General features: G+C 43.5%; 1 protein-coding gene across 2 annotated transcripts; it reads left to right on the top strand.

Moving 5' to 3' along the window:
- Window positions 1-275: 275 nt before the first annotated feature.
- Window positions 276-27,226, top strand: SOAT1 (sterol O-acyltransferase 1). Of its 2 annotated transcripts, none has more exons than XM_048943817.1 (16): window positions 276-391; window positions 2,653-2,786; window positions 8,557-8,615; window positions 15,232-15,380; window positions 15,470-15,529; window positions 15,718-15,825; window positions 17,511-17,793; window positions 18,337-18,415; window positions 19,106-19,187; window positions 19,851-19,896; window positions 20,987-21,116; window positions 21,444-21,541; window positions 22,057-22,155; window positions 22,427-22,562; window positions 23,205-23,350; window positions 24,175-27,226. In XM_048943817.1, exons 2-16 carry the CDS (start codon window positions 2,663-2,665, stop codon window positions 24,229-24,231), a joined length of 1,656 nt encoding a protein of 551 aa, XP_048799774.1. In that variant the 5' UTR covers window positions 276-391; window positions 2,653-2,662; the 3' UTR covers window positions 24,232-27,226. The 2 variants fall into 2 exon arrangements, with proteins under 2 accessions (XP_048799774.1, XP_048799775.1); XM_048943818.1 differs by having other exon boundaries at window positions 297-391; window positions 2,657-2,786.
- Window positions 27,227-27,474: the final 248 nt, after the last annotated feature.

Raw genomic sequence — 27,474 nt, 5'->3', positions numbered from 1 at the left:
GAGGCCGCGAGTCGGGCCGAAGCCCGGAGCACTTGTTGAGCAACCGCCGCGTTCCCCGCCAAGGACAAGGACGGGCGGAGGGACGGGGTCCTCCTCCCGGCCTCGACTCCGGCATCCCGCCGGCCGCACCCACAGCCTCCACGGGGCGGGATGTCCCGCCGGACCCGGACGCGCGGGCGGAGATGCGGGCGGAGCGGAGCGCAGGGGGCGCGCTCCCCCCCACGTGCGCCTCACGCGCCCCCCCCCCCCGCGCCGCGGCCCGCGGCCAATGGGCGGCGCCGCCGCTCCCCCCTCCCTCTGCGCGGTGACGTGCGCGGGCGCGCGGCGAGCGGCGGAGGCGGGAAGAGCGGCGCGGGGCCGGCGCTCAGAGGAGCGGCGCGGGCTCTCGGAGGTGACCGTCCGGGCTGCGGGCGGTCGTTGTCTCAGCCCTGCCCGGCCGGTTCCGAGCGGTCGGCCCGCTCCCGGCTATCCCGGCTGTAGGGGGGTCGGGAGGCTCCGGGAGCGGGCAGAGTTCCTCGGGGCTGGGGAGGACGAGGAGGGGAAGGAGGGAGCTGTCGTCGTGCAGCGGTCGCTTCCGCGCGTGTATCGGGGCGCAGGGTGCCGCGCTGCTTCGGCACGGCTGCGGGCTGCCTGACGGGAAAAGCCGCGTGTGGGCTGCTCGGAGGGACGCGGGCGGTGGTAGGCGGCGTTGTGATGCTCCCGAGGGATGAGATGGGCGCTCTGGGCTCAGCCCGGCGTCCCGCCGAGCTTTGGCTGTGGCAGAGGCTCGCTGTGTTAGGGTGCCGTGGTGTTAGGCTGCTCTGACGGAACCCGAGTGAGGAAAGCGGTTGTTGTGCTCGATTTCCTCCAGCACGGCTCTTGTTTTCCTGCCAAAAATCGCTGTGGCCGGTGCTAACGGAGCTGTGTTGCTGTATCCCCAGGGCTCAGATGGGGCATCGAGTCCTTCGTTAACACCTGAACTTGGTCCCAAGGAGGCTGTGGATGCCCCAGCCCTGCAGGCATTCAAGGCCGGGCTGGATGTGGCTCTGGGCAGCCTGGTCTGCTGGTTGGTGACCCTGCACGTGCCTGGGGGTTGGAACTGGATGATCGCTGTGGTCCTTTTCAACACAGGCCATTCTGTGATTCCATGAACCTTCCTTCCCTCGTCCCAGAACTCCTTGTTTTTAGTTCCGTTCTGTTAACCTTTCTGCTGGATGCTAACAACTCCCAGCCTGTGGTGGGAAGGAAGGAGTGCTTCCTTGCCTCTTGGAGGTGGGCAGTGCGCTCTGAGTGGAGCCAGAGAACCCCTGCTGTTCAAGGACAGATGTGGCTTTGGGGCATCTCACCGGTGTAAGAGCAGAAGGGTTGAAGTGGCTGCTTTCCATGTGCTTTTAAGCCACAGGTGGGCAGAACGGCCCTGTGCTGCTGCAGTGGGAAGGCAGTAAGGTGGAAAAAGTCATGTCACAGTGGTGGCTGGGTTGCTTTTAAAGGTGAGAGGATTGTTCAGAGTGATTGCAGCAGCAATGGCAGAGAGCTGTTAGAAGGGGGCTAGATCCTGCCAGCAGGATTTCTGCACCAGTGAGAGTATTTATTTGCTGTGAGAAGGCGTATTGTTCTCGTGCCTGGTTCTTTGTGTTCTTCAGGTAAAGGCTTTTGTATAAGCTCACACCACTGTAATTTATATATCAGTCAGCTGAGAAGCTTGTTGTTTTTGTGGTTTCTGTTTCTATAGCATGTAGACTGACCTGGTTGTGACTTCCTTACGTGGAGCTGAAAAGGGACAGTGTCCTGCAAGAAATGGTTTGTGGTCAATTGATGTTTTGCTTGGTGTTGCAGAAGCTGCTCCTGTGTACCCAAAAGATTGGCAGGTCCTCTGCTGGAGGAACAAATGCAGGAAGCTGACTCCTGCCAGCATATGATCATAAGGGTCCAGTTTCCCTTTTGTGGAAGTGTCTGTCTCAGTTCTCTGAGGAAATCCTTCTTTAGTTGCTTTCTGACTTCTTTTTCTCAGCCCAGCTGTGACGGATCAGGTGTTCCCTATTAGCTAGCAGCTCTGACACTAGCAGTGATTTTTGCCATTGGATGTGTTCAAACCAGATTTTCTCTTCCTGTTTTTCCCTGGTTCGCAGCACAGCCGTTGTCTGGCCAGACAAAATACAAGGATCTATTGAGGAAGCTGCTTTTTCAGTGAGAACTGAAGCTTGACAGGAGGGGGCTTGGCTCAGGCAAAACCATGCGGGTGATCTTGCAAAGCAAACGTGCCAGAGCTCTCTGAAGACAAATTTTGCTGTCAGGCTGACTACTGGAGAGCATTTTCAAGAGCTTTTTGCGCTTTTAAAGATTTCACAAAGGCTCAGGTCATTTTAAATACTTAGATCTGTAAGGGAAAGGAGGGAGCTGTGGGAAAATGAAAGTTCTTTTTGTAGTGGTGAGGGAGAACTTGCTTGGATACTTTGCTCTTTCACAGATACAGTAAGGGAAAGGCAGTGTGACCTGCAGTACAGTGACTAATGCCAGTGTGTGCTTCTTTTCAACTGCCCTTACTCTGAATTCATAATAGCAAGGGAAAAACCTTAACTGTGGAGCAGAGGCGGCTATGTAATTCATTCTGTAACTATGTGAAGAATAAATGGGGTTTTGTCATTAATTATTTCCTGTCCTTTTCTGGTTTAGCTAGGCAGCAATGGCAGGGGAAGACTGTGTAAGAAAACGCCCGTCTGGCTCCACCACAACCTACAAGAGCCCTGAGAATGAAGAAATGCAGAGGAGACCTGATGGCGACAGATCCTTTCAAAACTCCAGCAATGGTGAGGTTCTTTCACTTGGGATTAATTGGGTTTGTATTAGTTTATACTGTGGCCAGCTGGGAAGTAATGTGGCTTACAGCTGGCTTGATTTGTGGATGTTTAAGTGGTTTTGCCTGTGGACTTTGAGACAGTGTCCCCAGAGTCCTCAGTCATGCTGCACTGCTTTCTGTGAGGAGGTGAATGACAGAACTGCAGCTCTTATTCTTTCTCTTTGGGAGTCGGGATGAGTGAAAAGCTAAGCTAGTTTGTCATGACGTGCCACACGAATCTCTGTTCCAAAACTCTGATAACAGTAATTGAAGGAGATAACTTTTTTTAATGCTCTCCTGAATAGTGTCACTATTTCACTGTGTATCTTTCAAGCGGAACAGGAGTTGAAGCAAATATAAGTTGAGAACAAGTGAAATTTCTTCTTCCAAAGATATCCTTGAGAGAAAGCTGTCCCACAGACTATTGCAGAAGTGAGACTTTCAGCTGTTGGTGGTACTAATCTTTTAACCTGGCTGAATGGGGCTGCTACATCAATGCTGTTTTTAGGAACTTGCAGGTAGTGACTGCTGGGAAACAGTTATGATGGGTTTAGAAGCAGACTTCTACCTCTTTACCCATGGAAACACCTTAACCATTATAAGTCAGTTTGAGTTCTTGCACGCTTGTGGGTAAAGAATAAATATAGCTGTGATAATTAGCACTTGGTAGGTGGGTGTGCCTGCTTTTTAAAAGCTTTTCTTTTTAGAATCTCTGGAAGGCAGCATATCACTGCAGGTGTGATGCTGTGAGTGGGCAGCACCTAAACAATCTGGGATGGATGTCTTGATAGTGTGCTGGGCTTTCATGTGCAGGTCCACACCTGGTGGTTGGGTTAGTAAGTTGTGTGTTAGTGCAGTCCAAACTGCAGTGCAGGTCTTCCACAGGGAGACAAGTGTCACTCTCTGACTGATGACCGTGACACAGAAGATGGATCCCTCTGTACAGGAATTCCTCTCTGCTGGGTTAGATCAGCAGCTCTGCATCACAGAGTTTAAAGCTTTACCAAGTCAAAGGAGTGCTCTCGTGTTCTACATAGTGACCCCTCATGCAGTCTAGTATGTTTGTGTAAGTAGTTGTAACTTGGTGTGAAAGCTCACTAAGCTGGAAGGGTTGCTCAAAAGTAGCACCCATAAATGTTTTGTAGCTTTCTTTCATTCTGGTTTCAGGATAACTGTTCCTAAAGCATCAGTCCTGACAAATATACAGGCAGCTTGAGGCTAATAATCTGGAATGCCTGGCAACATCCTTTTACTGTAGCATCTTCACACCTGAGTTGCACAGAGTTCTAGATGATAAACATGTTTACTGCAGTTAAGGAATTCTAGACACCCCAGGGCAGTATCTTGCATGCGAGTGAACACACAGTATTTTTGTAGCAATTCTTTCTGCAGGAAAAACTAAAAACAAATGTGACTTTGTACCCTTTATCCTCCCTGATTAGCAAAGACAATCTGCTTTTTAACTTAATAGTGTTAAGGGCCAATTGACTTGTTTCCAGAAGCACGTTGGTCTCATACTCTTTTCTCCTTGAAAAGGCTAGAGTGTCTTAAGCAACTGATTTTGTCCTGGCATAGTGTGTGTGGGTGATCTAGGCAACAATAATCCCTTGACAAAATCCAGGCTGCCCTAAGATTTGTGTGTTTTCAGCTGGAGATGTGTCAATAAATGCAAAACTGTTCTGCTTAATGGGATATTGACGTTGGGCAGCAGTAGCAGGAAGATTTAACCTGGAATAGCTGTAATAGAAACTGCATGGCAGATGTAAAAGCTTAGAGAGGACGTGGCTCTTTACTGTACTGAGGCCCTCTGAAATGCGAAGATAAGACCGTTTGAAACCAGTAAACTGATGGCTGTGGAGAAATCTGAAGAGGACTGATCCGCAAACAAGTCTGTTGTGGCATATCTGCTGGGTATGAGTAAGCATGTTTGGTAATGCTTGTCTTGGAAAGGGCTTGTTATCTTCTAACCAAGAGGTTACTATGGATCATTCCTGGTGTGAAAGTTCATGAAGCTGCACAGGCCATGTGTCCTTGTTGACACAGGAGAAGGGAGCTTTGGAACCAGGAAGAAACTTTGAACACTTCAGACTTTACCGTCTGCCCAGGGCAACAAGTGTGCATAAGCTGCTGAAATTGAGTTTCTTGGGGGTACTTCAGGGAGTTAGGTGGAAAAAGCTGTCTTGCCCACGACTGTGTGGATGCTGGTAATTCTTATGTTCTGACATGTTTTATAGTCTGTGGGTTTGTTGAAGGCCAAGAAGCTTCTTGTGACAAGCCTGGGAATGTGCAGGTGTGACCTGGAGAATGCTGCTGTTTCCTTCTGCTAGTCAAGAGGCTGTTTGGGTTCCATGTCCCTGCAGACTTTGCTTTTTAACTGGATTCCTTGCCCAGCTACAGCACGGTGACCTAAGTAGCCTGTGCATTTTTCAAGCAGGTCAGCTGAGGGTTGAAGGCAATTTAGTCATAACTTGTTCTCTCTCTGCTGCATGCATGCGTAAATTGGAATAATTCAGAATAAGACTTGTGTTCTGTTGTACCTGGTGTGGGATGCTTCTGCCCTTGGCTGTGTCCCTGTGCTAGGCTGGCTTGGACATAGCTGGTCTTTCAGATAACAGCATCTTCAGTAATTTTAGACTGGGAGCCTGGACAGTAACAGGAAATTCTCCTGCCAGTGTTCCTCTCACCTTTTCCGTGATAAGTAGTCTGGTCAAGATACAATGAATATCATGTTTTTCATCTCCTTTTATGGAAGGGCAGTACTGGGTACAGTTTGCATGGTATCTCTGACTTTCCAAGAAGATCCTGAAGCTAAATAGCTTCTGTAATCAGTGGGGAAAATACTTCTGGTTATCAGATGCAGCTGTGCACAGCATGTCCTAAAACCATCTGGGGAAGTACTTTCTGTTTTATGAACACATGACAATAAATTGAAGTTCATTTGTATGCTTTTCTTAGCTTTTCTGGGAAGAAAAGTTTTTGTCAGATCGAACAGCCAAGGAAGATGACTGACTTCTTGTGGCTCATGAAGGCTCACCGTCTGGAACTGTGCTCACACTTACATGACTTATTCCCACTTGTGCTTTTGACTGTAATTACTGGAGCAGTTAAACAAAATGAGTACTTTTTTTAACACTGATTTTTGAGAGCTTGCTCAGTGGAGTGCTGGCTGGCATCTCATGCAGGAATTGGTTTTGCTGGATTGCAGGCTTTAGTATTAATGAATTGTGTGAATTGGGATGATTTTTTTTTCCTCCAATCAATGTCACTTGCTTGTAATATGTACAAAAGAAGATTAGAAAAGAAAATCAAATCCAATTAAAAAAAAAAAGACAGTTTGTAAATTTTTTTGGTGAAATTTAAGTTGCTCAAATTTTCAGCAATAAGAAAACGTCTTGATAATTACATGATCTCTTTAAGGCTGGTTTCCTGTGTGATTTGCTACTATGTCATTCTAGTCTTTAAAGATCTTTTTCTTTACAATTTCTTAATGTAGTTCCTGTTTTCTTAGTTCACAACCTGCATTACTTTGATGGTAGATGTGCTTGCCTGACTTGTGCGACCTTGAGTCTGATTTCTTAGATGATACTGTAATCCTAGAGTGGTGCAAAGGGATTTCTGATGGCAAAGGAAAGTGGAAAATTTAGACTTCTTAGTGGTGTTCAGTTCCTCTTAGACTCAAAATCATGTGACGATTCTATTTGTAAATGACTTTAGGAAACATAAGTAGCAGCTCGCACAGCAGAAGGTGAATGATTCAAGATGATGATTTATCTATTCTATGCTACCTGCCTGTGATGCCCTGCCCAATAAACTCATGGTGTGGAACAGCAGGATGTGTTGGTGTTGTTGGGGGGCAGATTTTCTTCAACAGGAGACAGTTTTGCTTCTTTTTCAGAAGGAAGCTGAGCTTACAGGTGGTTTTACTTAGTTTGCTGCGTGAGGTACATGTAGAGAAGATGCTGAGATCTTGATTCAAAGACTCATTAAGCCTTGCTATGTTTTTAGTCTATGTGATGTTGCTTATTCACTGGTGTGTGGGTGGATAAAGAGATAGGAGGGACACTATGTACAACTTCAGCAATTACGATGTCAACAGGTCAGAGACCTGCCCAGTTTCCTTTACAGGAATGTTTACAGGAATATTACAGTCATATGCTAAGGTATAGGTGAAACCAGCCATTTTTAAGGCCTTGTTAGTGGAAAAAGGATGTTTTCTTTCTTAAGAGAGTCACTCCTGAGTAGTTGTAGTGATAGGAAATGCAGTCAAAGCAGTAGCTGCTCATTTTTTGTTCAGCTCACAAAGGAAATAGTGCTACCCCCCACATCTCAGATGTCTCGTTGTCTTTGGCCCTGTTGCACAGTTTCGTGAATACTGGCAGGTGGATGAGAGAACAGTTCTCACCTTTTGCAGCAAAGGTGGCTGGGCAGTGAGCTCAACAGCTCTGTGTGGTTTGGTTGCCAGCAGGTAAACATACGGTGGTTTTTAGCACAGCAATAATGGGTAGAAGGACTATCGATACAATTGTGGAGTGGTGCAGTGAGGGAGTTGAGTTCTTGAGATGCTCTGAAGGATATGCTTTCCTGCTGCTTGTGGGATGGTTTTGCTTATTTTTTTTCTGTGAGTGGTGGTGCCCATTTGAGACCAGTGAAGTGCAGGAGCTGAGTGGCAAAAGCTATTTTACACTCTTGAATTGTTCCCTGACTGGCAGTCTATTGCACTGTTGTACTTGCTGAATGACTTAAATGCTGAGGTAACTTTTTGTTTTGGAGGTGAGATGCTTAGCAGCCAGGAATTCTGTTTCTGTGAAAAGTGAATTTTGTGTGCAGCCAGAATATAAAGAAATCATTTACCTATTTCTATTCTTTGTTGCATTACAAGGTGGCTAAAAATACCTGTAAGAAGGTGTTGCCACTTCCCATTCTTCAGTCTATAGCCTGTGTTTTATGTCCAAAATCTGTTCTTACTGCCTGCTTGATATGGGGTGGTAGGAATGTCTAATGCTGACAAATGAGTACAGTTTTATTAAAGATGGAAATAGGAAATATTTCACTTAACTCTTGGTGTTGCTAGTGACGAAAGTCCCAATGGTGTTTTTAGCATGCATAGACCTGTTGTTAGCATGCACTGACCACCTGCTTTAAGGGATACAGTGTTTTGGGGAAATACAGTCAGACTGATGCTCTGATGGGGGAAGAAAGGAGTGAGAGTAGCCAGGTTGGAATACAGGATGACAGCCTTCCAACTTGCCAGTCTGCCCATCTTTAGGGATGGTTATTTTACAGAAAGTCGTGTCTTTACTGCCTTGTCTGGAGGTCTCTACATTGCCAGTAGGCAACCTAATCTTTCGTCTAGTTCACAGTGCATAAGATAAAACTATGCTAGAAGATCAGCATGCTTGGATATGACCTTCTAAGGGTTGTTCTGATTGCTGTTTCAAGGCTGAATATGTTTAAGGACCTTGGAATGATTTGTGGAGTTGCAAAGCTTTCAGAAATCCAGCACGTTATCAGCTGTTGCTTGCTTTATCATGTTGTGATCCTAAATGGCTGTTTAAAATACTTGCTCAATGCTTACTAACATTGTAGTTTAGTTTTGTACTTGCTGAGACATTAGTAGGAATCAGAAGTATTAATGAAAAACTAGTGAATGAACTACTGCCTGCTGTTTTTCATGTATTTTCAGTCATGCAGGACACGTTGCTGCAAATGCAGCTGTTAAATATTTGCTCTTCCTTCCTTAGGTCGCGTTGATGTGGACCATGTGATAACAAGGAAGATGCAGCTAATAGCAGAAGCTGAGGTAAATATACTGTAATGCTTCTTTGTGGGGAGGAGCAGGATAATTGAGCCTGATCATCTCTTTTGGAGACTCCTCAATCCTGGAATACAAATACATTCTATTCAGACATAATTCAAGTGTGGTGACTTTTATACAGCCCTCTTCCTGTCTGTATCTCTTCTCACTTTGCACAAGAGTAGTGCTGTCAAACACAGCTCTGTCTTGTTTGACCCCAATAGGTTAGAGTCCGGTGATAAGAATGAACTTTGAGGCCTGTAATAAAATAGGACTTGCCTCACTACTAACTTTTGACAGTGTAATTGTTAGCTAGCCTGTTCCCTTTGACAGCTTGTGTGTCCAGTGCTTCAAATTCTGTGTCCTGTTAGCCATTAATGCACCTGGCCTGTATCTTTTGGTTTCCATTGCCCTAGCTGTGGAGGTGATCTTACTACTTTTCAGTAAGCATTATCCTCAGAGAAAAATTTCTATGCATGTCATCTGCATCTGCGTGAGCTGCCATTGCCTTAATGTGCACTAAGGAGATTTATGGCCAAATTAAATGAAGTTAGCTAACAGTGAACTGCACCCTCCTTGCTAACCATTGTTTCACAGCAGGCATGTTCTTTGAGGCAAACTGTCCTGCGCTCTTGCTTCACTTTATTGCAGAGAATCCCATGCTGAGGATGAGGTCATCTAATTGTCTCAGCCCTATGTAGTTATTAGGGATTGGATACTTAAAGGACAGGGACAAATACCTTGCAACTTTGACGTCCTTTCCTGTTTTAAAGTCTCTTTATTATATAGATATGATGTGTAACTTACAGTAGATACAACTGTAGTGTACTTAAATGTCTTCCACAAAGGGTGTACTGCTTTTTGTGCTGACGTTCCTAGAATTCAACCCATTAGAGGGATAGTCAGCTCTTAATTTTATTTCATATATTGTCTTCTCTGAGTGACTCTTACTGAGGGCATGATAGAGCAAGTCTCATATCTGCCTCATATCTTTTTTCTGCAGACGAATACAACCACTGCAATTCACTGTTTGCAACTAATGCTTGCACAAGTAACCTTTGAAGGACTGTTAAGCACATGTAGCTGTTCCAGGGGACACTATCTGGATGCTGAGGGACAACTTGATCTTGGATTTCTTTCTTTGAGAAAGTTATCACAGAATTGTAGGGGTTGGAAGGGACCTCTAGAGATCGAGTCCAACCCCCCTGTCAAAGCAGGTTCCCTACACCAGGTCGCACAGGTAGGCATCCAGGCAGGTCTTGAACATCTCCAGAGAAGGAGACTCCACCACCTCCCTGGGCAGCCTGTTTCAGTGCTCCGTCACCCTCACTGTAAAGAAGTTCTTGCACACATCTGTGTGGAACTTCCTATGCTGCAGCTTATGTCCGTTTCCCCTTGTCCTGTCTCCACTCACCACTGAAAAGAGACTGGCCTCACCACTATGGCCCCCACACCTCAGATATTTATGAACCTGGATTAGATCCCCCTCTCAGTCTCCTTTTCTCAAGGCTGAACAGACCCAGTTCACTCAGCCTTTCTTCATAGGGGAGATGCTCCAGGCCCTTCACCATCTTCGTGGCCCTCCGCTGGACTCTTTCCAAGAGATCCCTGTCTTTTTTGTACTGGGGAGCCCAGAACTGGACGCAGTACTCCAGATGAGGCCTCACCACGGGCAGAGTAGAGGGGGAGGATCACCTCCCTCGACCTGCTGGACATGCTCATTTAATGCACCCCAGGATGCCATTGGCCTTTTTGGCCATGAGGGCACACTGCTGGCTCATGGCCAATCTGTCATCCACCAGGATGCCCAGGTCCCTCTCTGCAGAGCTCCTCTCCAGCAGCTCATCCCCCAGCCTGTACTGGTGCATGCAATTATTCCTCCCTAGGTGTAAAACTCTACTTTTGTGTTATCTTTCTGAATGCTTTCTGGCTCCAAAGTTTGAGACGTGGTAGCCTGTAGTCAAGGCAGTTTCTTATCCACAAAGAGAACCGAAGAAAACCAGAAGGTTCAGCGGCACTTGAATGCTGAAGTTGCTCCTGAAACATGGGAAGTTCAGGTTTTATATGCTGAGTTCAGCAGATTGCAAATTTAAGATTCCTCAAAGCTACAAGAATAGCTGTAGGGCTAAGTATAAAAGCCTACATCTGTTGCAAATGCCCGAGAATTCCTCTTCTGCCTCATTGTTTTGACCGGTATTCACACAACAGAAGCTTAGATCCCCTTTTGCCCTTTATGGGGTCTGTATCTGAGGCCTATACAGATGCTTGATTTCTGACAAGTGCTAATCACTGTCAGCCTCCATTTGTTTAAGCGGGAGTTGTAGGTGGTTGGTGTTGCTCCACTTAGGATCATAGAATCCTTAGAGTTGGAAGGAGCCCTTAAAGTTCATCCAGTTTAACTGCAGCACAATGCACAGGGATTTCTACAGCTTGATGAGGTTGCACTAGGAAACCAGAGTGATGCCAGTGCCTCACTAGCCTTATCATGAAAAACTTCTTCCTTATATCCAATCTAAATATCTCCTCTTTTAGTTTGAAACTATTTCCCCTGTCCTGTCACAGCAGTCTCTGGTAAAGAGTCTGTCTCCTTCTTTCTTACAGCCACCTTTTAAATAACAAAAGACCACTTTCACATCTGCTTGGAGCCTTCTTCTCTCTATACTGAACAGCTCTGGCTCTCAGCCTGTCTTTATAGGTGAGGTGTTCCATCCCTGGGCTCATTTTGTGGCCCTTCTCTGGGTACACTCCAGCAGGTCCAGAACTTTGCTGTACTGAGGACTCCCCGTGTGGACACAGTACTCCAGGTGAGGTGTGCATTAGAGAGGCAGGATCACTTCTCTTGACCTGCTGATCACACTTCTTTTGATGCGGCCCAGGATCCAGTTGACTTTCTGTGTTGTGCAGGCACGCTGCTGGCTCATGTTCAGCTTGCCATCCACCAGTACCCCCAAGTCTTTTCAACAGGGCAGTGCTCTGTTTTTTTGTGCTTGTATTGATAGTGGGGGCTGCCACAATCCAGATGCAAGACCTTGCACTTGGATTTGTTGAACCTCATGAGGTTCACCTGGGCCCCCTGCTCAGCCTATTTAGGTCTCTCCGAGTGGCACCACACAGCTTGGTGTCATCTGCAAACTTGCTGAGGCTACTCTCGGTCCTGCTGTTGATGTTACTGATGAAGATGTTAAAAACACCTGACTCCTGAGGGGCACCATTTATCACATGCAGACACTGAGCCATTGACCAACACTCCCTGGATATTTCTGAACCAGTTCCTCATCCATCAGACAGTTCATCCATCAAATCCATATCTTTCCTATTTGAAGAGAAGGTTGTTATGGAGAACTGTGTCAAAGGCCGTACTGAAGTCCAGATAGACGAGGTCAGTGGCTCTCCCCTTGTCTAGTGACACAGTTAAACTTTCATGAAAAGCCATGGGGTTTGGCAGGCAGGGCCTGCCCTTGGTGAAGCTGTGCTGGTTATCCCATATCGCTTCCTCGTGTTCAGTGTGCCGTAGCACAGTTTCCAGTTGTATCTGTTAGAATGAGTAAAATTAAGGGAAACTCTGGTGAATTTCTCTGTAGCAATAAGTTACAGGGTTGCTTGGCTCGATTTCCTCTGACTTATCAACTATTTGCCTGCTTCTGTTTTTTATGGCATAGCATTTATTGAGTATTTGCTCCCCCTCCTTGTTGTTCCAATAATCAGATTCTTTTATTTAAAACTAAATTGTGACAGCTGAACAGATCTTCCCTGTTCCTTGTGTAACACTTGGAACACCAGTTAGGGAACAGTTAAGCTCTGCTAGAGGACTGTGCCATATTGCAGAGAAGGTTTGTGTGAGGTGCATTCTCTTATGTTTTATGTGTTTAGTGGCTTGATGAGTTGGCTTATTGAGTGTGAACAGTTACTCTGGCAGTTACTCAATTAGACTGGCCTTTGATTGGCAGTAGTGATGGTTGTCAGTGTAACACAATACATTGTGCAGTTCTGATGTGAAGAGTTGCAGTTAATGTGGAGTTTCTGCTCTGTCTACATCAAATTTTATTTCATGAGAACTCGCATCTTGTTTTCCCAGCCCAAATATGTGCATAAGTTGATGTCAGCCTTGGAGGGTTGTGTTAGGAGGGGCAGCCTCAGCAGAGCGCTGACTGGAAAGGGAATGTGTAATATAAGGAAATTATTTCTGCTAAGCTCTTGCTGAGAGGAAATTTAAAAATAAAAATAAAAATGTGGTAGGAATGAATAGTGCTTTTCTGGAAGGGAAATGAGAACACTCCAAGAGGAGTAGGAATTTGTTTGACTTCCTCGGTTAGGGATACGTGCATGTGTGCTGTAAGAACAGGCTGTGCCAAACAGCAGTCTTCTGTTACAGGCTGTAGTTCCAAAGTACTCAACTTTTGTACTTCTTGTTTTTAAAAGATCAATCCGTGTTTTTGCAAGAGTTGAGCCCTCTTCTCTGCTTTCCGGAAAGCTCTAAGAATAGACAACCGAGTTGTATCATCAAGTGCCAGTGAAGCTTGTTAGTTCTATGCTAGCAGCTGCCAAATAGTAAGAAAATGTTTTCTAAGTTAAATATTAATCTATTCCTTCTCCTACTGCAGCTTTTTTAGTTCTCACTAAAGCTGACCACTGTGAAGAATGTGTTCTTATTTCAGGTTTTGCGTTTACTACCAGAAAGTTAAACTTGCTTGCTTGGCTGTTGTTGCATTATGCAGCAGCACTTTGTACGAATACAATACTGGGCTTTGCTCGCCTAAAAGATCTACATCTAACAAAGACCTTTTAGCTTGGCTTTTTGGGTCTATTTCCTCATGTTATTAGTCCTTGTGCCTGTTTCTGCTTAGCAAAAAACAATGGTGCTTCACCTTTTTCTGATATGACAGGCTCTACAAAAAAGACACCAAACAACGGAGCATCACAAAGGCCTTCCAAAGGAAGCAGTGCTCCTGTGTACAACTTCCAGATTCTTTTCCTCCTTGAAAATGGATTTCTTGGTTTTGTTGCTTTTCAGCCTTCAAGATTAGAAAATCAGTATCAGAAAGGAATTCTGAAGGCATTTGGAGGGAAAAACAAATGTTTCTTGAGCCAATGATGAGTAGGAAGATAAGATGAAATAATATGCAGCTACCATCTAGAAATACTTGGACAATCTGAGAAAGTCTCAAGCAAAAGGATGAGCAGACAAGTTTTGCAAAGAGGCACTTGCATCAAAAAGAAAACAAACGATGACCGTAATACACGATTAGATTTGTAGTCCTACAAACTTTGTTAAACATGCTTATCTTCTGTGCTGAAGATAACTGGGTGACTTCTGAAGGGCTCATAATTTTAGGATCTTGTGGCTTTCTAAGCTCTTGGATTTCAAGTGAGCACATGTTGCATTTATTTCCTTGAGGGAATTCATTTTGCCTAATCTTCTACTTGCAAGAATAGCTCTTATGCCACTATGCAAATCTTGGGATCCTGTTTGCATCTAAAGAGCAGGAGAATTTGCACTGTAGTAAAGAACTGTCCAGAGCCCAGTGTAATACTTTCTATGGAAGTAAGTAACTTTGAAAGTGAGCATTTTATTACTTAGTTTCTTCTAAAGGCATCTTATTTTTAAAGTCTTCCTGGCCCGTGGAGATGAGGTCTTTGGAAGTTCATGCTGTGAGACCGAAGAGCAAATTGAACTATGCTGTATACTGGAGAATTGGAGTGAATTGTGCACGTTAGCCTTTAGGCAAGACAAAAGTGATAGGGAAACAGGATTATAATCTCATCATTGTGTAGTTTGCCTTTCTTCCCTGGTTAGCTTGTTATTGGAAGGTTTAAGTAATATTTTCCTTTCTGGAGAGTAAACTTTTTTTTAATCAGGTAAAAAAGCAAGCAGTCTTTGACCAGGGTGGCCTATGCCTTGTTAACAGCCAGTTATTACCCTCTTTGTGCTCTGTGTTTTTCCAGGAAGATGGTAAAGGATTGGGATGCTCATCTAGTTTCTCAGGCACCCTTAGAAGTCAAGAGCTCTAGCAAACAAGATGCTTCAGAAGTTGCATTTTCCGGGTAAAATGAGGAGAAAAAAGAAAAGAGGGGAAAAAAAAAAAGCATGAATAGGCTGAAAATGGTGCACTTTTGTTCCAACCGGTTGCATTAGCTTTACACTGGTTATTTGCTCTGGCTTACAAAAAGGGAATTCAGCAGGTTCAGCTGGGATTTTTGAGTCACAAGCATGAAAAGATCATCTTTTTTTTTCCTTCCAGTAGCACTACACTGGCTATGATGTAAATCTTGTTTGCACTTGTGGCTAAAACTGAGAAGTGTTTTCTGGGTCTGTATTATGTTTAGCTCAGCTTCCATAGCAGCACCACCAAAAATGTGAAGTACCTGCCACTCCAGACATGTGTGAAGTTCAGTATTTTTGCTTTGCTCCTCTATTGCATCTGGTAGGGAAGATAAACGTTATTCAGAACTCTCGGAACTGAGGTGTGTGAACAGGCTGGATATGTTCCTGTCCAATTGACTCCAGCCGTGGGCTGATGGCACAGGATCCCTTACTTTGTTCTGCTCTGGGATAAAAAGGAGTATGTCTTACTTAACTCTAGATACATTTTGGTAACTTGCTGCTCTGTTCTTGCTCTGTCAGCAACTGAAGCCAGTTTTCATGAAGGAGGTGGACAGTCACTTCACAGAGTTTGTGAACAGTTTGGTGGCAAAGTCAGCGCTCCTGGATTCCTCATCTTCAGCTTCCCTCTTCCCGGCTTCCTGCTCTGAGAAGGAGCTACACAAAGCCAAGTAAGTCAGGTTTACGTTAGTTCTATAACAAGACTGTTTCCTGGAAGCCTTATTTTCTTTTTCTTTTTCTTGAATGTTCTAATTTGCAGGACCTTAAGAGCCCCTCCAGAACATGGGAAGATCTTCACTGCCAGGAGGTCCCTCTTGGAGTGAGTAGTTTAGCTTCGCTTTTTCCATTAATAATAAGTTTCCATTAATAAATAAGTTGACTGTAAGTACTCTTGACAGCAAGCTAACTAGCCTTTGCTTTGAGATGCTTCATTTGAAAGCCATAACACAAGTGTGATGTGCGATCTGCTATGTGAATGGCCTGATAGCTTTTGAATCTCTCCCCCAGTGAGCTATTTGAAGTGAGTCACATCAGGACAATCTATCACATGTTCATCGCTCTTCTCATCGTCTTCATCCTCAGCACACTTTTAGTGGACTTCATTGATGAAGGAAGGTAAGAGTGCTCGGGAAGGACAAGGGCCAGGGCTGGGAAATGCTCACTCCCAAAGAGCCAGAACTACATGAAAACTATAGAATGGTGCACAAAGTAATTCTTCTTGAGATGCTGTTAAAAGGGGGGGTGTTCAACTTGATGCTCTTCAAATATCCAGCAATTGTTATTGAGTGGATAGGGAAATTTCAAATGCAGTTAGCTAAATGTTGGGAAGGTCTTACAGATAGGTGTACTGTCAGTGAATTGTGGATTTAACATGCTTAGTTCATCACAAGGCCTAATGGAGGGGAGCCATCAGTGGGTGTGGACTGCTTTTTTTTATATCAGCTTGCAGTGCTTGGAGGACTGTGTTTAGGGAGAAATAAAAAAACAAAAAACCTGAAATGCATTATCAGTCCTTTCTGATTTGAGAAATGACAGTTCTGATACACTGTACTTGTGCTTAAATAAAAATAGAAGCTTCTCATTTTTTCCTGTGGAAAAATCTCAAGGATATTGGCACAGCCTGTAAGCTTGTGCTTAGCAGGTAGCCAGTTCTGGAAGAGATTGTGAAAGACTGCTTTCCTCACACTTGATTGTTGCCTTGAATATCTTTTTGGCAAGATGTATCTTGTGTGCATGAGTAGGATTGCATGCTTATCTTGCTGATAATCTGTTGTTCAGTGTACAAAGCCAGAGCTGTATTTTGATTATTACCGTTATCTTGTCTAGGTATAAAAGCTGGCTCATGCACTACTGAACATTATTTGGCTAATTCTAACTTAATAGCAATGTGGATGCTGGGGGAATAGACATTTACCTCTAAAATTGGCTGATAGGGCTGGGTTATCTGTGATTGCTTTAAAAAAAAATTCTAAACTACTTGATCTGATAATTTGGATCCAATTTGCAATTAAGCCTCCACCCTCACAACAAATACATCTTGTTGGTATGCTTTGCATTACTTGTTCCTTTAATTTGCTTTAGAATTGTTACTTAAGTATTGGTGGCTTTGATAGGCTCTCAGGCTGCACATCTAGTGCATGTTTAAGTTCAGTTAGTGAAATCATGTATCTGGTGCACATCACTTGGTGATCATCATTCCCTCTGGCTATAATCCTTCTGAGTCACTTCCAAAAACGTCTACTGTTTTCATAAAGCAGAATTAAATTAGGTTTGGGTGCTAGGTGTTAAAATATCTTGCTTCTACTGGGGGGAGTGGAGAAGGCCTCTCTCGACGTTAAACTCTTGTGGAGAAACTGGTTCTTAACATAGTAGTGGTAATGTCCTATGAGTGTTCCTCAAAAGCTCTTTTGGGCCCAGTTCAGCTACCAGTGGATCATTCAGTGACGTGTTTAATTACCAGCAGGGATGACCTTTGAGCATATTCTCAAAGCACTTTCTCATCTTAAAGATGCACTTAAGCCCTGCTGGATTTGAAGGTAAGGACAGCTTACAGCTGTGCCTTACAGCACTGATGGCATGAGTCCTTCAGGTTTTTATTTTCTGGTGTGCTTGCAGGTGGTCATTTAAATCTGTGCTGTGGGCAGCCCTGTGTTTCTGAGCTGAAAACTGCCTTCCTTGCTACTGTCAAGACTCAAACTGCAATCTGTGTGGTTGGCCTTCTGTAGCCATTTACTGAAACAGAAGCACTTCCTATTGAAGCAGTGGATACTAAATGTTGTCTATTTCCTTGTGCCTTCTAGGCTGGTCCTTGGGTTTGATCTCTTGGTCTACGTTTTTGGAAAGTTTCCGGTCGTCTTCTGTACTTGGCTGTGCATGTTCTGTGCCACAGTTATCATTCCATACAGCCTTTTCTTCCAGTGGGCCCAAGGTTACAGCAGTTCCTCCCATCGTGTAATCCACTCTCTCTTCTACGGGACACTGTTCACTCTCTTCCAAACCGTTGGGCTTGGGATTGGGCCGACGTATGTTGCTGTATCATATGCTCTGCCTCCAGCTTCCCGTTTTATTGTAATACTGGAACAGGTAAGCAACTACTCGGTATCCTTGGATATATTGAAGCTTATCTGCAAAACTGGAAGGTGATTTGTTTTTTTTTTCTTTAAGAATCAAGTGTTGTGGGATTGTTGTTTGGTTGCGGGTGGTTTTGTTTTTTTCATTCATTAAATTAAGCCAGGGCTATGGATGGAGTTAGTCTATGACTTAAACACGTGGCAGGTCTAATGAGAAAACCTGATAATAGCAAATCTTGTTTTGACGTGGAAACAACTTCCACCTTAAGATTTTACTGTACAATTTTCTCTGAACGTGTATCAAGGCTGAAACTCCATTTACTTCTAGTTGTCTTGTGGATGCTAAGTGCCTTAAAACAACTTCAGTAACCTGTTATGCTGTAACATTGCCCTTTAAGTAAATAAATAAGGGGTACGTGGTCAACACCTGTTTCTTCCTGGAAGAAGAAATTCCTGGTGGAACGTACAAACTGCAGAGAAACCAAAGTGCTGAATGCACTACCCTGAAACACTTGATGCAAGTTGGTATTAAACTGGTGTTCCGTTAATCTCCCAGGTTCGTCTTGTTATGAAGGCTCATTCATTTGTCCGTGAGAATGTGCCCAGAGTCCTGTCTTCTGTAAAGGACAAGTCTGGTGAGTAGCTTGATTTTTAGTTGACAACTGTGCTTAACTAGCTGTTGCTCTGAGAGAGGCAGAATCTGAGCTGGTGACTTTGCACAGGGAGGTGATGAGGCTTTGTGCTGACCTTCTGCAGCATCATTTCAACCTGAATTTTTTAATTTGGTTTTAGTTAATGAGCTAGACTGTTGCTCAGATCTAAATCTTGCTTCAGCAGGACTTCTTACTTCTGCTTTTGTGAGCAGTATGGAGAGGCTGCCTGCTCACTCCTAGTCCAGTGCATTGGTCAAGTGACAGCAGTTCTAGAAGGCCTCTTGGCAATGTATACCAGAGCTGAACATGAACCCACATGTTGATCCAGGCCTTAAGATTGATCTACCCTGCTTGAGCAGGGACATTGGACTGCATGACCTCCAGAGATCCTTTTGAACCTCATTGATTCTGTGATCTTTGTGAGGAGGAAAGGAGATGTGATATCAGTGTGTCATCACTGCACTGTTAGTCATCCTGACTTGTTAACTGCTCTTGACAAGGGTATTTCCATCTGATAGTTTGCTTTATTCCTTGGGAATCCCCTACCTTTAGTTCCAGCCTGATCTTTTTTGATACACTGAGTGCTGTATATTGGGAAAGAGTAGTAGGTAAAAGAAAACTTCAGTAAGCAAAAAGATTGAAGAGTTATTTTTTCTTTTCCTTTTCTTCCAGGCTCAGTACCTATTCCTCGCATTTCTCAATACTTGTACTTCCTCTTTGCTCCCACACTCATCTACAGAGACAACTATCCCAGGTAACATGAGCAATATCAGTGTAACATTAAAGAACTGAAGCCAGTACTAAGGACCCCACATTGTGTCCTATTAAATTAGTTAATTAGAGCTTTCATAAAGTCATGGTAAAGTCAGAAACCCGACACGGACAAGTCTTGGTTATGAAAACTCACTCCACTACTAATAGTGCTTTTGACATTACAATTCCTGTTGTGTGCATGAACTGAACCAAATTGCCACTGAATATCTAATGGCACCAGTCCCAGCAGTGGACATGTGCATTGCTTCGTGCATTGCTAATTGATGGCCTTGCCTGTTGAGTTTGAGGCGGTAGAATGAAGCCTTATAAAACTGAGAACTCATGAACTTTCATGTACTTGTTGTTGTACTTCTATAGTGTCGAGTCAGCAGTACTTTACATGACTATCGGGTGGATCACCACCTCCTGTGTAATTGCATAATGCTGCCTCAGAGGTACTTTTTCCTTTATGTAATTGTCACAGCTGTCCTACATAGTTGTGAGGAACCAGCAATCTGGTCTAGGCACCTCTTTTTAAAATTCAAGAGGTCAAGGACTTTGAATTCTAAAGCTAGTTTTTCCCAAAGTAGAATCAGTAGCAAAAGGAGGATTTTGCTGCACTAAGATTCTATTTAGATGTGACATTCTGCATTCTTTATCTTAGGAATCCTACAGTAAGATGGGGCTACGTAGCTACCAAGTTTGCACAGGTGAGTAATACAGCTTTCTGAAGAACAGATCTGTCAGAGGTCATCAAAACTGTGTTGCTAAACAGCTTTCCCTTTAGCACTAGTTGCTGTCAGCATGGTGTGAGCTTACTGGAAAAGAACACTTTTTAATGATTTAAGAAGAAATTAAAAAGCAACCTTGCTGAACTAAGGATTCTGTCAAAATACATGAAAATGCTTGTTAAACCTTCAGAATGTTTTGGGGTTTTTTTTGAGCAAGCATACTCCATTCCATAAAAAGTTTCATGTCTGTATGGGGAGCACTGTGCTCTGGCCCTCTTTCTTTACTCAGTTTTGCTGTAGTGCACTGGCACGGCAACCTGTCTGCAGATACTCAGGCCAGTGTTGAAATCAGAGGCCTGGAGTTCAGTGCTTAACTGAGCTTAAGTCTGACCTGATCTTTACTTCAGTATTGAGGGAGAACCTATTTGGAACATAAACTTCAGTAGCTTCTTGTAGATTTGTTTTCAAACAGTGGCTTCGTGTGATTGAAACTTTTATGGTCTTGTTTTAAAAATAAAAACAAGTAACAGAAAGGCCTCTGGCTGCTCACATGAGTATTTGGCTTCCATCAGTATCTAAAGCAGTGGCTTGCATTTTTGTCTTCAACTTTCAGAGCATGGGTTTGTAAGCCAGAGAAGGTATTAGGTGGTTTGGCCTGTTACTATCTTCTTTGGGATTAGGGAAATTAAGTCTTAATACTAGATATAATTACAATTATATAATTCTTCAATTAATTCTGTACTTGTCTTGGACCTGGATCACAAGGCACTGTTCCCTGCTTAGTTTCATGTTGCTGTAAGTCTGTCTCATAATTTCTGAGCTGACAGGACTAGGAGAAACTCAGAGCTTCTGTAGTAGAAAATATGACTTTCTTCCTGGCAGTCAACATGCTGGAGAGATGGCTGCTGTGTACTCTCTGCCTGGAGCATTATGGCAGATTATTAGTAGCAAAGTGAAATAAAATAATTGATTTGTGTTGGCAGCTGCTGATGTTCTTTCAGAGCTATCAAGTGGCAATGTGTTAACTGTGCATTTTGCTTACAAAGTCAGGCTACTATTTTTGTTCCAGGTGCTTGGTTCGCTTTTTTATGCCTACTACATCTTTGTGAGGCTCTGCATTCCTCAGTTTCGCAACAGTAGTCAAGAAACATTTAATCTTCGAGGGCTGGTCTTGTGCATCTTCAACTCAATTCTGCCTGGTAAGACCTGGGTCTGTGAGTATCTGTCTTTGTAGAAGAGGCAGAAGGAAGGGAAAATAACTCTTGCATCAAGCATTCGTGACAGGCAAGTTTGAACTTAAGTCTTCAAATTGTAGGTACTGTTGCCATCTGAGATAAGTGTGACCCTGTGCAATAAGAAACTGAAATGGTTTTACTGTTTTTGTGTAGGTAGCATAAAGTGTATATCTGTCAGTGTATTGGAAAGCCCTTCCTAACAAAAAAAAATAATCTTGACTGTGTTACATGTTCCCCCTTACTGCTGAGGGAAAATACAAGAAAATCAATTTGACTCTGCTTTGCTTCTAGGTGTACTGATTCTTTTCCTGGTCTTCTTTGCCTTCCTTCACTGTTGGCTTAATGCATTTGCTGAGATGATGCGCTTTGCAGATAGGATGTTCTACAAGGTAAGAAGCAGGAGTTCATAAAGCAAGCTCTATAAAGCTTCTAAAACATTACCTACCGTAACAGAAGGGAAAGCGGAAACTAGAGGGGGGGGTGGTGGTGTTTTCCTTTTGCTTTTTACTTTAAAAAAAAGTCCATGGGGTTTTGCTTATCTTATGCCTTAAACTGGTGGTTGTGTTCTAGAACAGTTGTGTTCTTGTTTTTATTTGGTAGTCTGAATTGTTTGTGCAGTAGTAACCCTGTGCATGAATGGATCTGTGCACCAGGCCTACTGAAGAGCTCAGTCAGGACACTGTTCTTTTATCATCTCAGCCACTGTGGTTTTAGACAAAAGGAAATCTTGATATGCATTTCAAAATCATTGAAAGTACAACAGCGTGTTTTATTTCGTGGTGTAAATTGTTATACTGGCTTCGTATTGTTCTGACTGATGTGTTTAAACTTGATAATGCAGAAGAGACCTGTAGGATGTTTGATACTTAATTAGATTTTTATATTCTTTCAACTTTGCTTCCAGGACTGGTGGAACTCCACATCCTATGCAAACTACTACCGAACTTGGAATGTGGTAGTGCATGACTGGCTCTATTACTATGCCTATAGGGACTTCCTCTGGGTGAGCAACAAACTCATATATTCCTTGTATTTCTAATTAAATCTTGAGCAAGATGGTGCTTTTTCCAACATGCAACATCACTACTGCTATATTGAGAAGCCAATGACTGGTTTTCCTCTGCTGGCTTTGGGCAGCAACTGTAGTTTTTACAAGCATCTATTACTATGCCTGCAGGATTTTTTTAACAAAACAAAAGAAAATAACTTGCAAGAACCAAACTAAAGCCACAGCAGAATAGGTGAATAATACTTTGTATTCTTTTGTCTTCCAGTTTTTTGGCAAGAAGTTCAAAGCTGCAGCTATGCTGTCTGTCTTCACAGTATCAGCTGCCGTGCACGAGTATGTTCTGAGCATCTGCTTTGGCTTCTTCTACCCAGTTCTCTTTTGCCTGTTCATGTGCTTTGGAAGTAAGTTCCCAGTAGAGTATGTGAGTGGGTTGTGGCATCATTATTGTACAGAATCATCTCATTTCCAAGTGTTTGCAGTTGTGGGTCCAAACCTAGTGAATGGCTTAGAGAAGTGAAGATGTGAATGGGGAGAAAGAGAGCTATGTATGATACCCTGATGTTCATGGGGCTCTATGTATTTAGTAGCACTGTTTCCTTTTTGCCAAGCCTTAGTTGAATTGCTGCTTGTCAGCAAGTTGGAAATGATCTTTAAAGTTGTAGTGCAAGACAAGCATTACTTTGCTACTGCAGCAAGGAAGAGAGTGCGTTTACAAGTTAAGGCTCTTGCATTTCATTTTGGGGTGTAAGTGAGAGGGCTCTAAATCTCTAGGTCACCTCTGCCAGCATGATTTGGTCATCTGTATATCACAAACAGTATTGACACCCAAGCAAAGAGGCATATAGCTGCACCAGCTTGGAGAACTCTTCTGGAAGTTCAGGTCAATTGGTAGTATTTGCTGTCCTGCCAGGCGTAATCAGATATTTGTGTGCTGCACTGACCTTGGGGAAGAGCCTTGTTCTGGAGGTGAAGCAGTGGGGAGGGGGAATATCCAGCAAAAATCAGCTGGTTTCTGAACGATGCTTCTCATTTCCTCTTTGCAGTGCTCTTTAACTTCATCCTTAATGACCGCCGGAAGGGGCCCATCTGGAACGTGATCATGTGGACATCCCTCTTCCTGGGCCAAGGTGTCATCATCTGCCTCTACAGCCAGGAGTGGTACGCCCGCCAGTACTGCCCTGCACAAAATGTGAGTGACTGACCCTCCTTAGGGGATAACTGACCAGGCCAGTGGCTTGTCCTTTCTTGCCATGGGGATGGGACAGGGATTAAGTGATGCGAGCCTTTCTGACAGTGTGCTGTATTCGTTCATTAGGAGCTATTCAGAAACTACAGAAATCTCAAAGCTTTTTGTCACGGTAGCACTTTCATTAATATTTTCTATGCTGACAGTATTTCACTTCTTGGAACTGTGACCATTTTTCTCACATCTGAGAAAACATAAGCTGCTACTTGCATGTAAACTAGACCACTCATGCCATGTGAGTGTAACTATAGCACTTGGCCACTGAGGTCACGGGAAATCTTTCTAGGAGGCCTGCAGAAACTGAGCCTGTTGTGCTCCTCCTAGGCTAGAGTGGGTGACAATAAAAATTGCTTAGCTCTTATCAGATATTTCTGTAGATGTTTTTTTTTACCTTTACTTACTCTGACACTTTCATGGTATTAGAGTCATCTTCCACATAAAACATTTTGCTCTGCTAGTTGATTTCAATTTTAATCAAAGGTATGCTCAGACAAACTCAATTTTGAGTCTCATTTAAGTGTTTACTATCATAAATTGTGGACTCCATGAGACAATATGCTACTATAGCAGATGCATCAGAACTGTGGATAAATACTGTGTAGGGTGGGAGGTGGGCAAGGAGCTTGTCCTTTCAGAGATAAGAATAGAGTCTGAGGTGTGGAAATGTGGTTTGACCTTTCTTGTTGGGGAAATTTGACTTCATCAGACCACACCACAGCTGGTGCTGTTTGCCTGTGACTAACACACTGCCTCTCTGTGTTTTGCAGCCTGTGTTCCTGGACTACTTAAAGCCTCGCTCGTGGTCATGTCACATGCAGATGTAAGAACTTGTTGGCCACACCATCACAGAAGAACAGAGTTTCCTCCACGTATTTGGACCATTGACTAATTCACTGCGGACTTTTTCTAAGGGAATTTTTGCCTCCTGATTATTTGGGAGAAACTGTATCTTTTAAAAACAGTACTGAAGCAACCCAGTTGAACTGGATTGCACCAGGCTTCATAGGCAGCATCTGTCATGTGCTGCCCCCCTTTGAGCCATTTCCATGCCAGTGAAACATTATGCTGAAGGTGCAGTCTACTGGAATCCTACTCGTCCTGGGGTCCCCCAAGTGGCTGCTCTTCTGGGCAGTCGTCCAGTCAGATTTGCTAGTAGCTCATGGTTGGCTTCCGTCCATCTTCCTCGGTCACCCCTTTGCAATTTTTGTCTCCTTTTTGGTAATGGGATGTCTACAGAACTTCTATTCTTTGTGATCTTGTCCGTTGCCATGCCACGGACAAGTGACGGAGCAACAAGTTATTTGCCTCCTTGCTGTGAAAATAGCCAAAGCATTCCTGGATGGCTTTGAACTGCATTCTATGTACAATGGCTGCCTAGGGATTTCAAATGGGCAGAGGAAGAGGGTGTTTTTTTGTGTGGCTGTGTTGGAGAATCAGCTCTTTCTATCTTCAGAAGCAGGGCACAGTGTGTGCAGTTTGTCTTTTTTAAATGGAAAACCTAGGTTTTCTCTATGTTTGTTAAGTTTGTAACTGACTTTACAGCTTTTTTGTCTTCTGAAAGCCCTTGTGACTTGAGGAATAGATTTCTTGTAGCTCTTCCTTTCCGTTGCTCACAGATAATCAGATTTTTTTTTAACACAATTTACTTAAAAGAGCTTTTTCTTTTAATTTGGCAGATGCTTTAAGGTATACAAATTAAGGCTTTCTGTAGTGAGAAAGATTTGAAATACTATGACTGAACTGTAAGAAAATGTGATTGACTTTACAGGTACATAGTGCATTCTCATTTGAGATGTCTGTGTTGGCTTCTTTACCAGCATGTCATGGTGCCCCTTGCCAACAGGTACTGTAGCAGTCTCTATCACTGTCAGTGGGGAATTAGGGTTGACCCAGCAGTTGGAGTCAGAGCTGCTTTTGCATCTGCCTGTGTCTGCCCTCGTCAGTGAGATTTTTTTCAGCTGAAAATAAGTTTTCTACATATTGCTCTCCTACTTCTGAAGAGGGAGGCCATCTTCCCATAGACACTGCTGAAAGAAGCGCAGTGAATTTGGTCTTTCAGTATGTATTTATAACAGCAGCTATTCTGTCTGAATTAGGCAGAGCCCCTTCAGCTTCCTTGCGCTGTCAGATGTTAAGCACAGAAAGGAACTTGGATCGGGTTTGGGTGCATATCTGTTCAGTTTTCCTGAAATCGTAGCTTCCATTATTGGAGAAGGAAGGTAACCTGCTAGTTTCTCTAACTGTTGTCACCTTGACTTTGGTCATGGGGATTCTCTTAATTACTCAAATGTTCTTAATTGCCACTTCTCAGCAACAGCTTTTCCTTACTAACATACAGCCCAGGTGTTAGATACCAGCAGTAATGGACTCGTGGACCTGTCTCCCACTTAAACGTCTTTTGGGCTTCTCTTTTTATTAACCTGAGTCAGAAGTAAATTCATGAGAGCTAGGCACTACTTACTTTTCCAACTTTTGAAATGCCTGTAAGAGGAAATGCTGTGCTTCAGAAGGGATGCCGTCAAGTCAAATTTGCCAAATCGCAGACTTGCATGTGTTGTTCTCATCTAAAAACATCTCCTACCAGAACTTGTCTGAAACAGTTGGGTTGGCTTCAGAGGAAGGAGTTTGTGTGTGTAACCAAACCTGGCTGTATTAGTATACAAAATCCCAGGAATGAAATACATTACTCTTATCTTGTTCAGTCTGAATAATCCTAAGTCTTTCTTTCCCTTTCTGCTTAGAGGAAGGGATAGAAGTGCTGGAAGAACTGAACAGTCACTCTCAAATCCAGCTTTCTTCTTTAAAACACAAGGAAAGCATGAACAAAAGCAAGTAAACCCTTTGGCCAAACAGCTCTATCACTTGCTTAACACAGGGTAAAATTCAGTTTAGTACTTTAGAGCTGGTGCTTGAAACACTTATATACAGATATGATTGTACTCAAACAGGGTGTGATGGTTTTGGAACTCATTTTTTTCTTCTTGATGCCTGTGTCAGGTCTTGCTACAATCTCAGTGTTCTGAAAAGAAATAAAGTCCTGGCACTTTGTGCCAAGTTGTAGTGTTGCCCTTACAGCTGGCACTGTGTCATATCCCTAATGAACAATATCAGCATTTTCTGGGTCAGCATCCTTGGTGTTGGAAACATTGGTGGTTCGAGCATCTGGCAAGCAAAAGGCAACCAGGATGGGGTGCTCAGCTGTTGGCAGTGGTCTGAAGATTTTTTGACAGGTGAAGGTTTTCAGCCTTGTAGATCAAGGCATCTCACAACTGTGCTGTCAGGGAGTTATTTTCAATTTCATAGGGTTTTTTAAATTGCTTTGAATACAGGCTTACATTCGTTTTTCTGGAGGGGAGAATACTGAGTCCTTTGTTTAATTAGTCTGTTATAGTATGTTTGTTTGCTTGAAAAGAGCTTGCTTAGACCATGAGTACCAGAGCTAGCGGAGTGGTGTTCTGGTCAAGTAAGTGAATGTTAAGGTTTATAACCTGCCCTTTTCAAGTTTCTAATGGTATATGCTGTTTTCTGTGATTCTTTCCAACACAAGAATTATAAAGCTTGCTTCCATAGTAACTCTTTTAAAGTTTTAAGGTGGGAAGCGTCCAGCTTTGGAATGGCAGCCAGAACAGCTGCAGCTCATTGTTCAACATCACAAAAATCAGTGTTAATGTTGTGAAATATATCCAAAATCTATCCCATTATCATGCAGATAATGGTTAGTTCTCAGGAAAACTGAATCTGTGCAGTCTTCACGCCTTGTACGTCCTTTCTGTTAGGATGTTTTTGCTTTCTGCCTTCCAAAGTGAAGCAGCCTCGCATTTGAGCTGTTAACTGTATGTTATCCTGTGACTGCCACCCAAATAAGGCATGTGGTACATGCTGTGGTGGGAGGGGGGAGATCCTAATGTATTTTTAAATATAAAATGGTACTGACATGAATCAGTCCACCTGCCAATGGACAGCTGAGCTGTTTGAACTCCCACCTTTTGAATGTAGTTGGGCTGGAAGGATGGCAGTCCTGTGTGTGAGCCAGGAGCAGGCCCACATGCTGCACGGTGTCGGGTTTG

This window comes from Lagopus muta, chromosome 5 (genome assembly GCF_023343835.1).
Source record: "Lagopus muta isolate bLagMut1 chromosome 5, bLagMut1 primary, whole genome shotgun sequence".
Classification (NCBI taxonomy): Eukaryota; Metazoa; Chordata; class Aves; order Galliformes; family Phasianidae; genus Lagopus; species Lagopus muta.
This window is presented reverse-complemented; position numbering and strand designations above follow the sequence as displayed.

Bases quoted from the DNA above. Each gene is read 5' to 3' on its own strand.
- SOAT1 (XM_048943817.1), top strand. From the start codon at position 2,663: ATGGCAGGGGAAGACTGTGTAAGAAAACGCCCGTCTGGCTCCACCACA. The intron at 2,787-8,556 runs GTGAGGTTCTTT...TTCCTTCCTTAG, and splicing joins CTTTCAAAACTCCAGCAATG to GTCGCGTTGATGTGGACCAT. The intron at 15,381-15,469 runs GTAAGTCAGGTT...TCTAATTTGCAG, and splicing joins AAGGAGCTACACAAAGCCAA to GACCTTAAGAGCCCCTCCAG.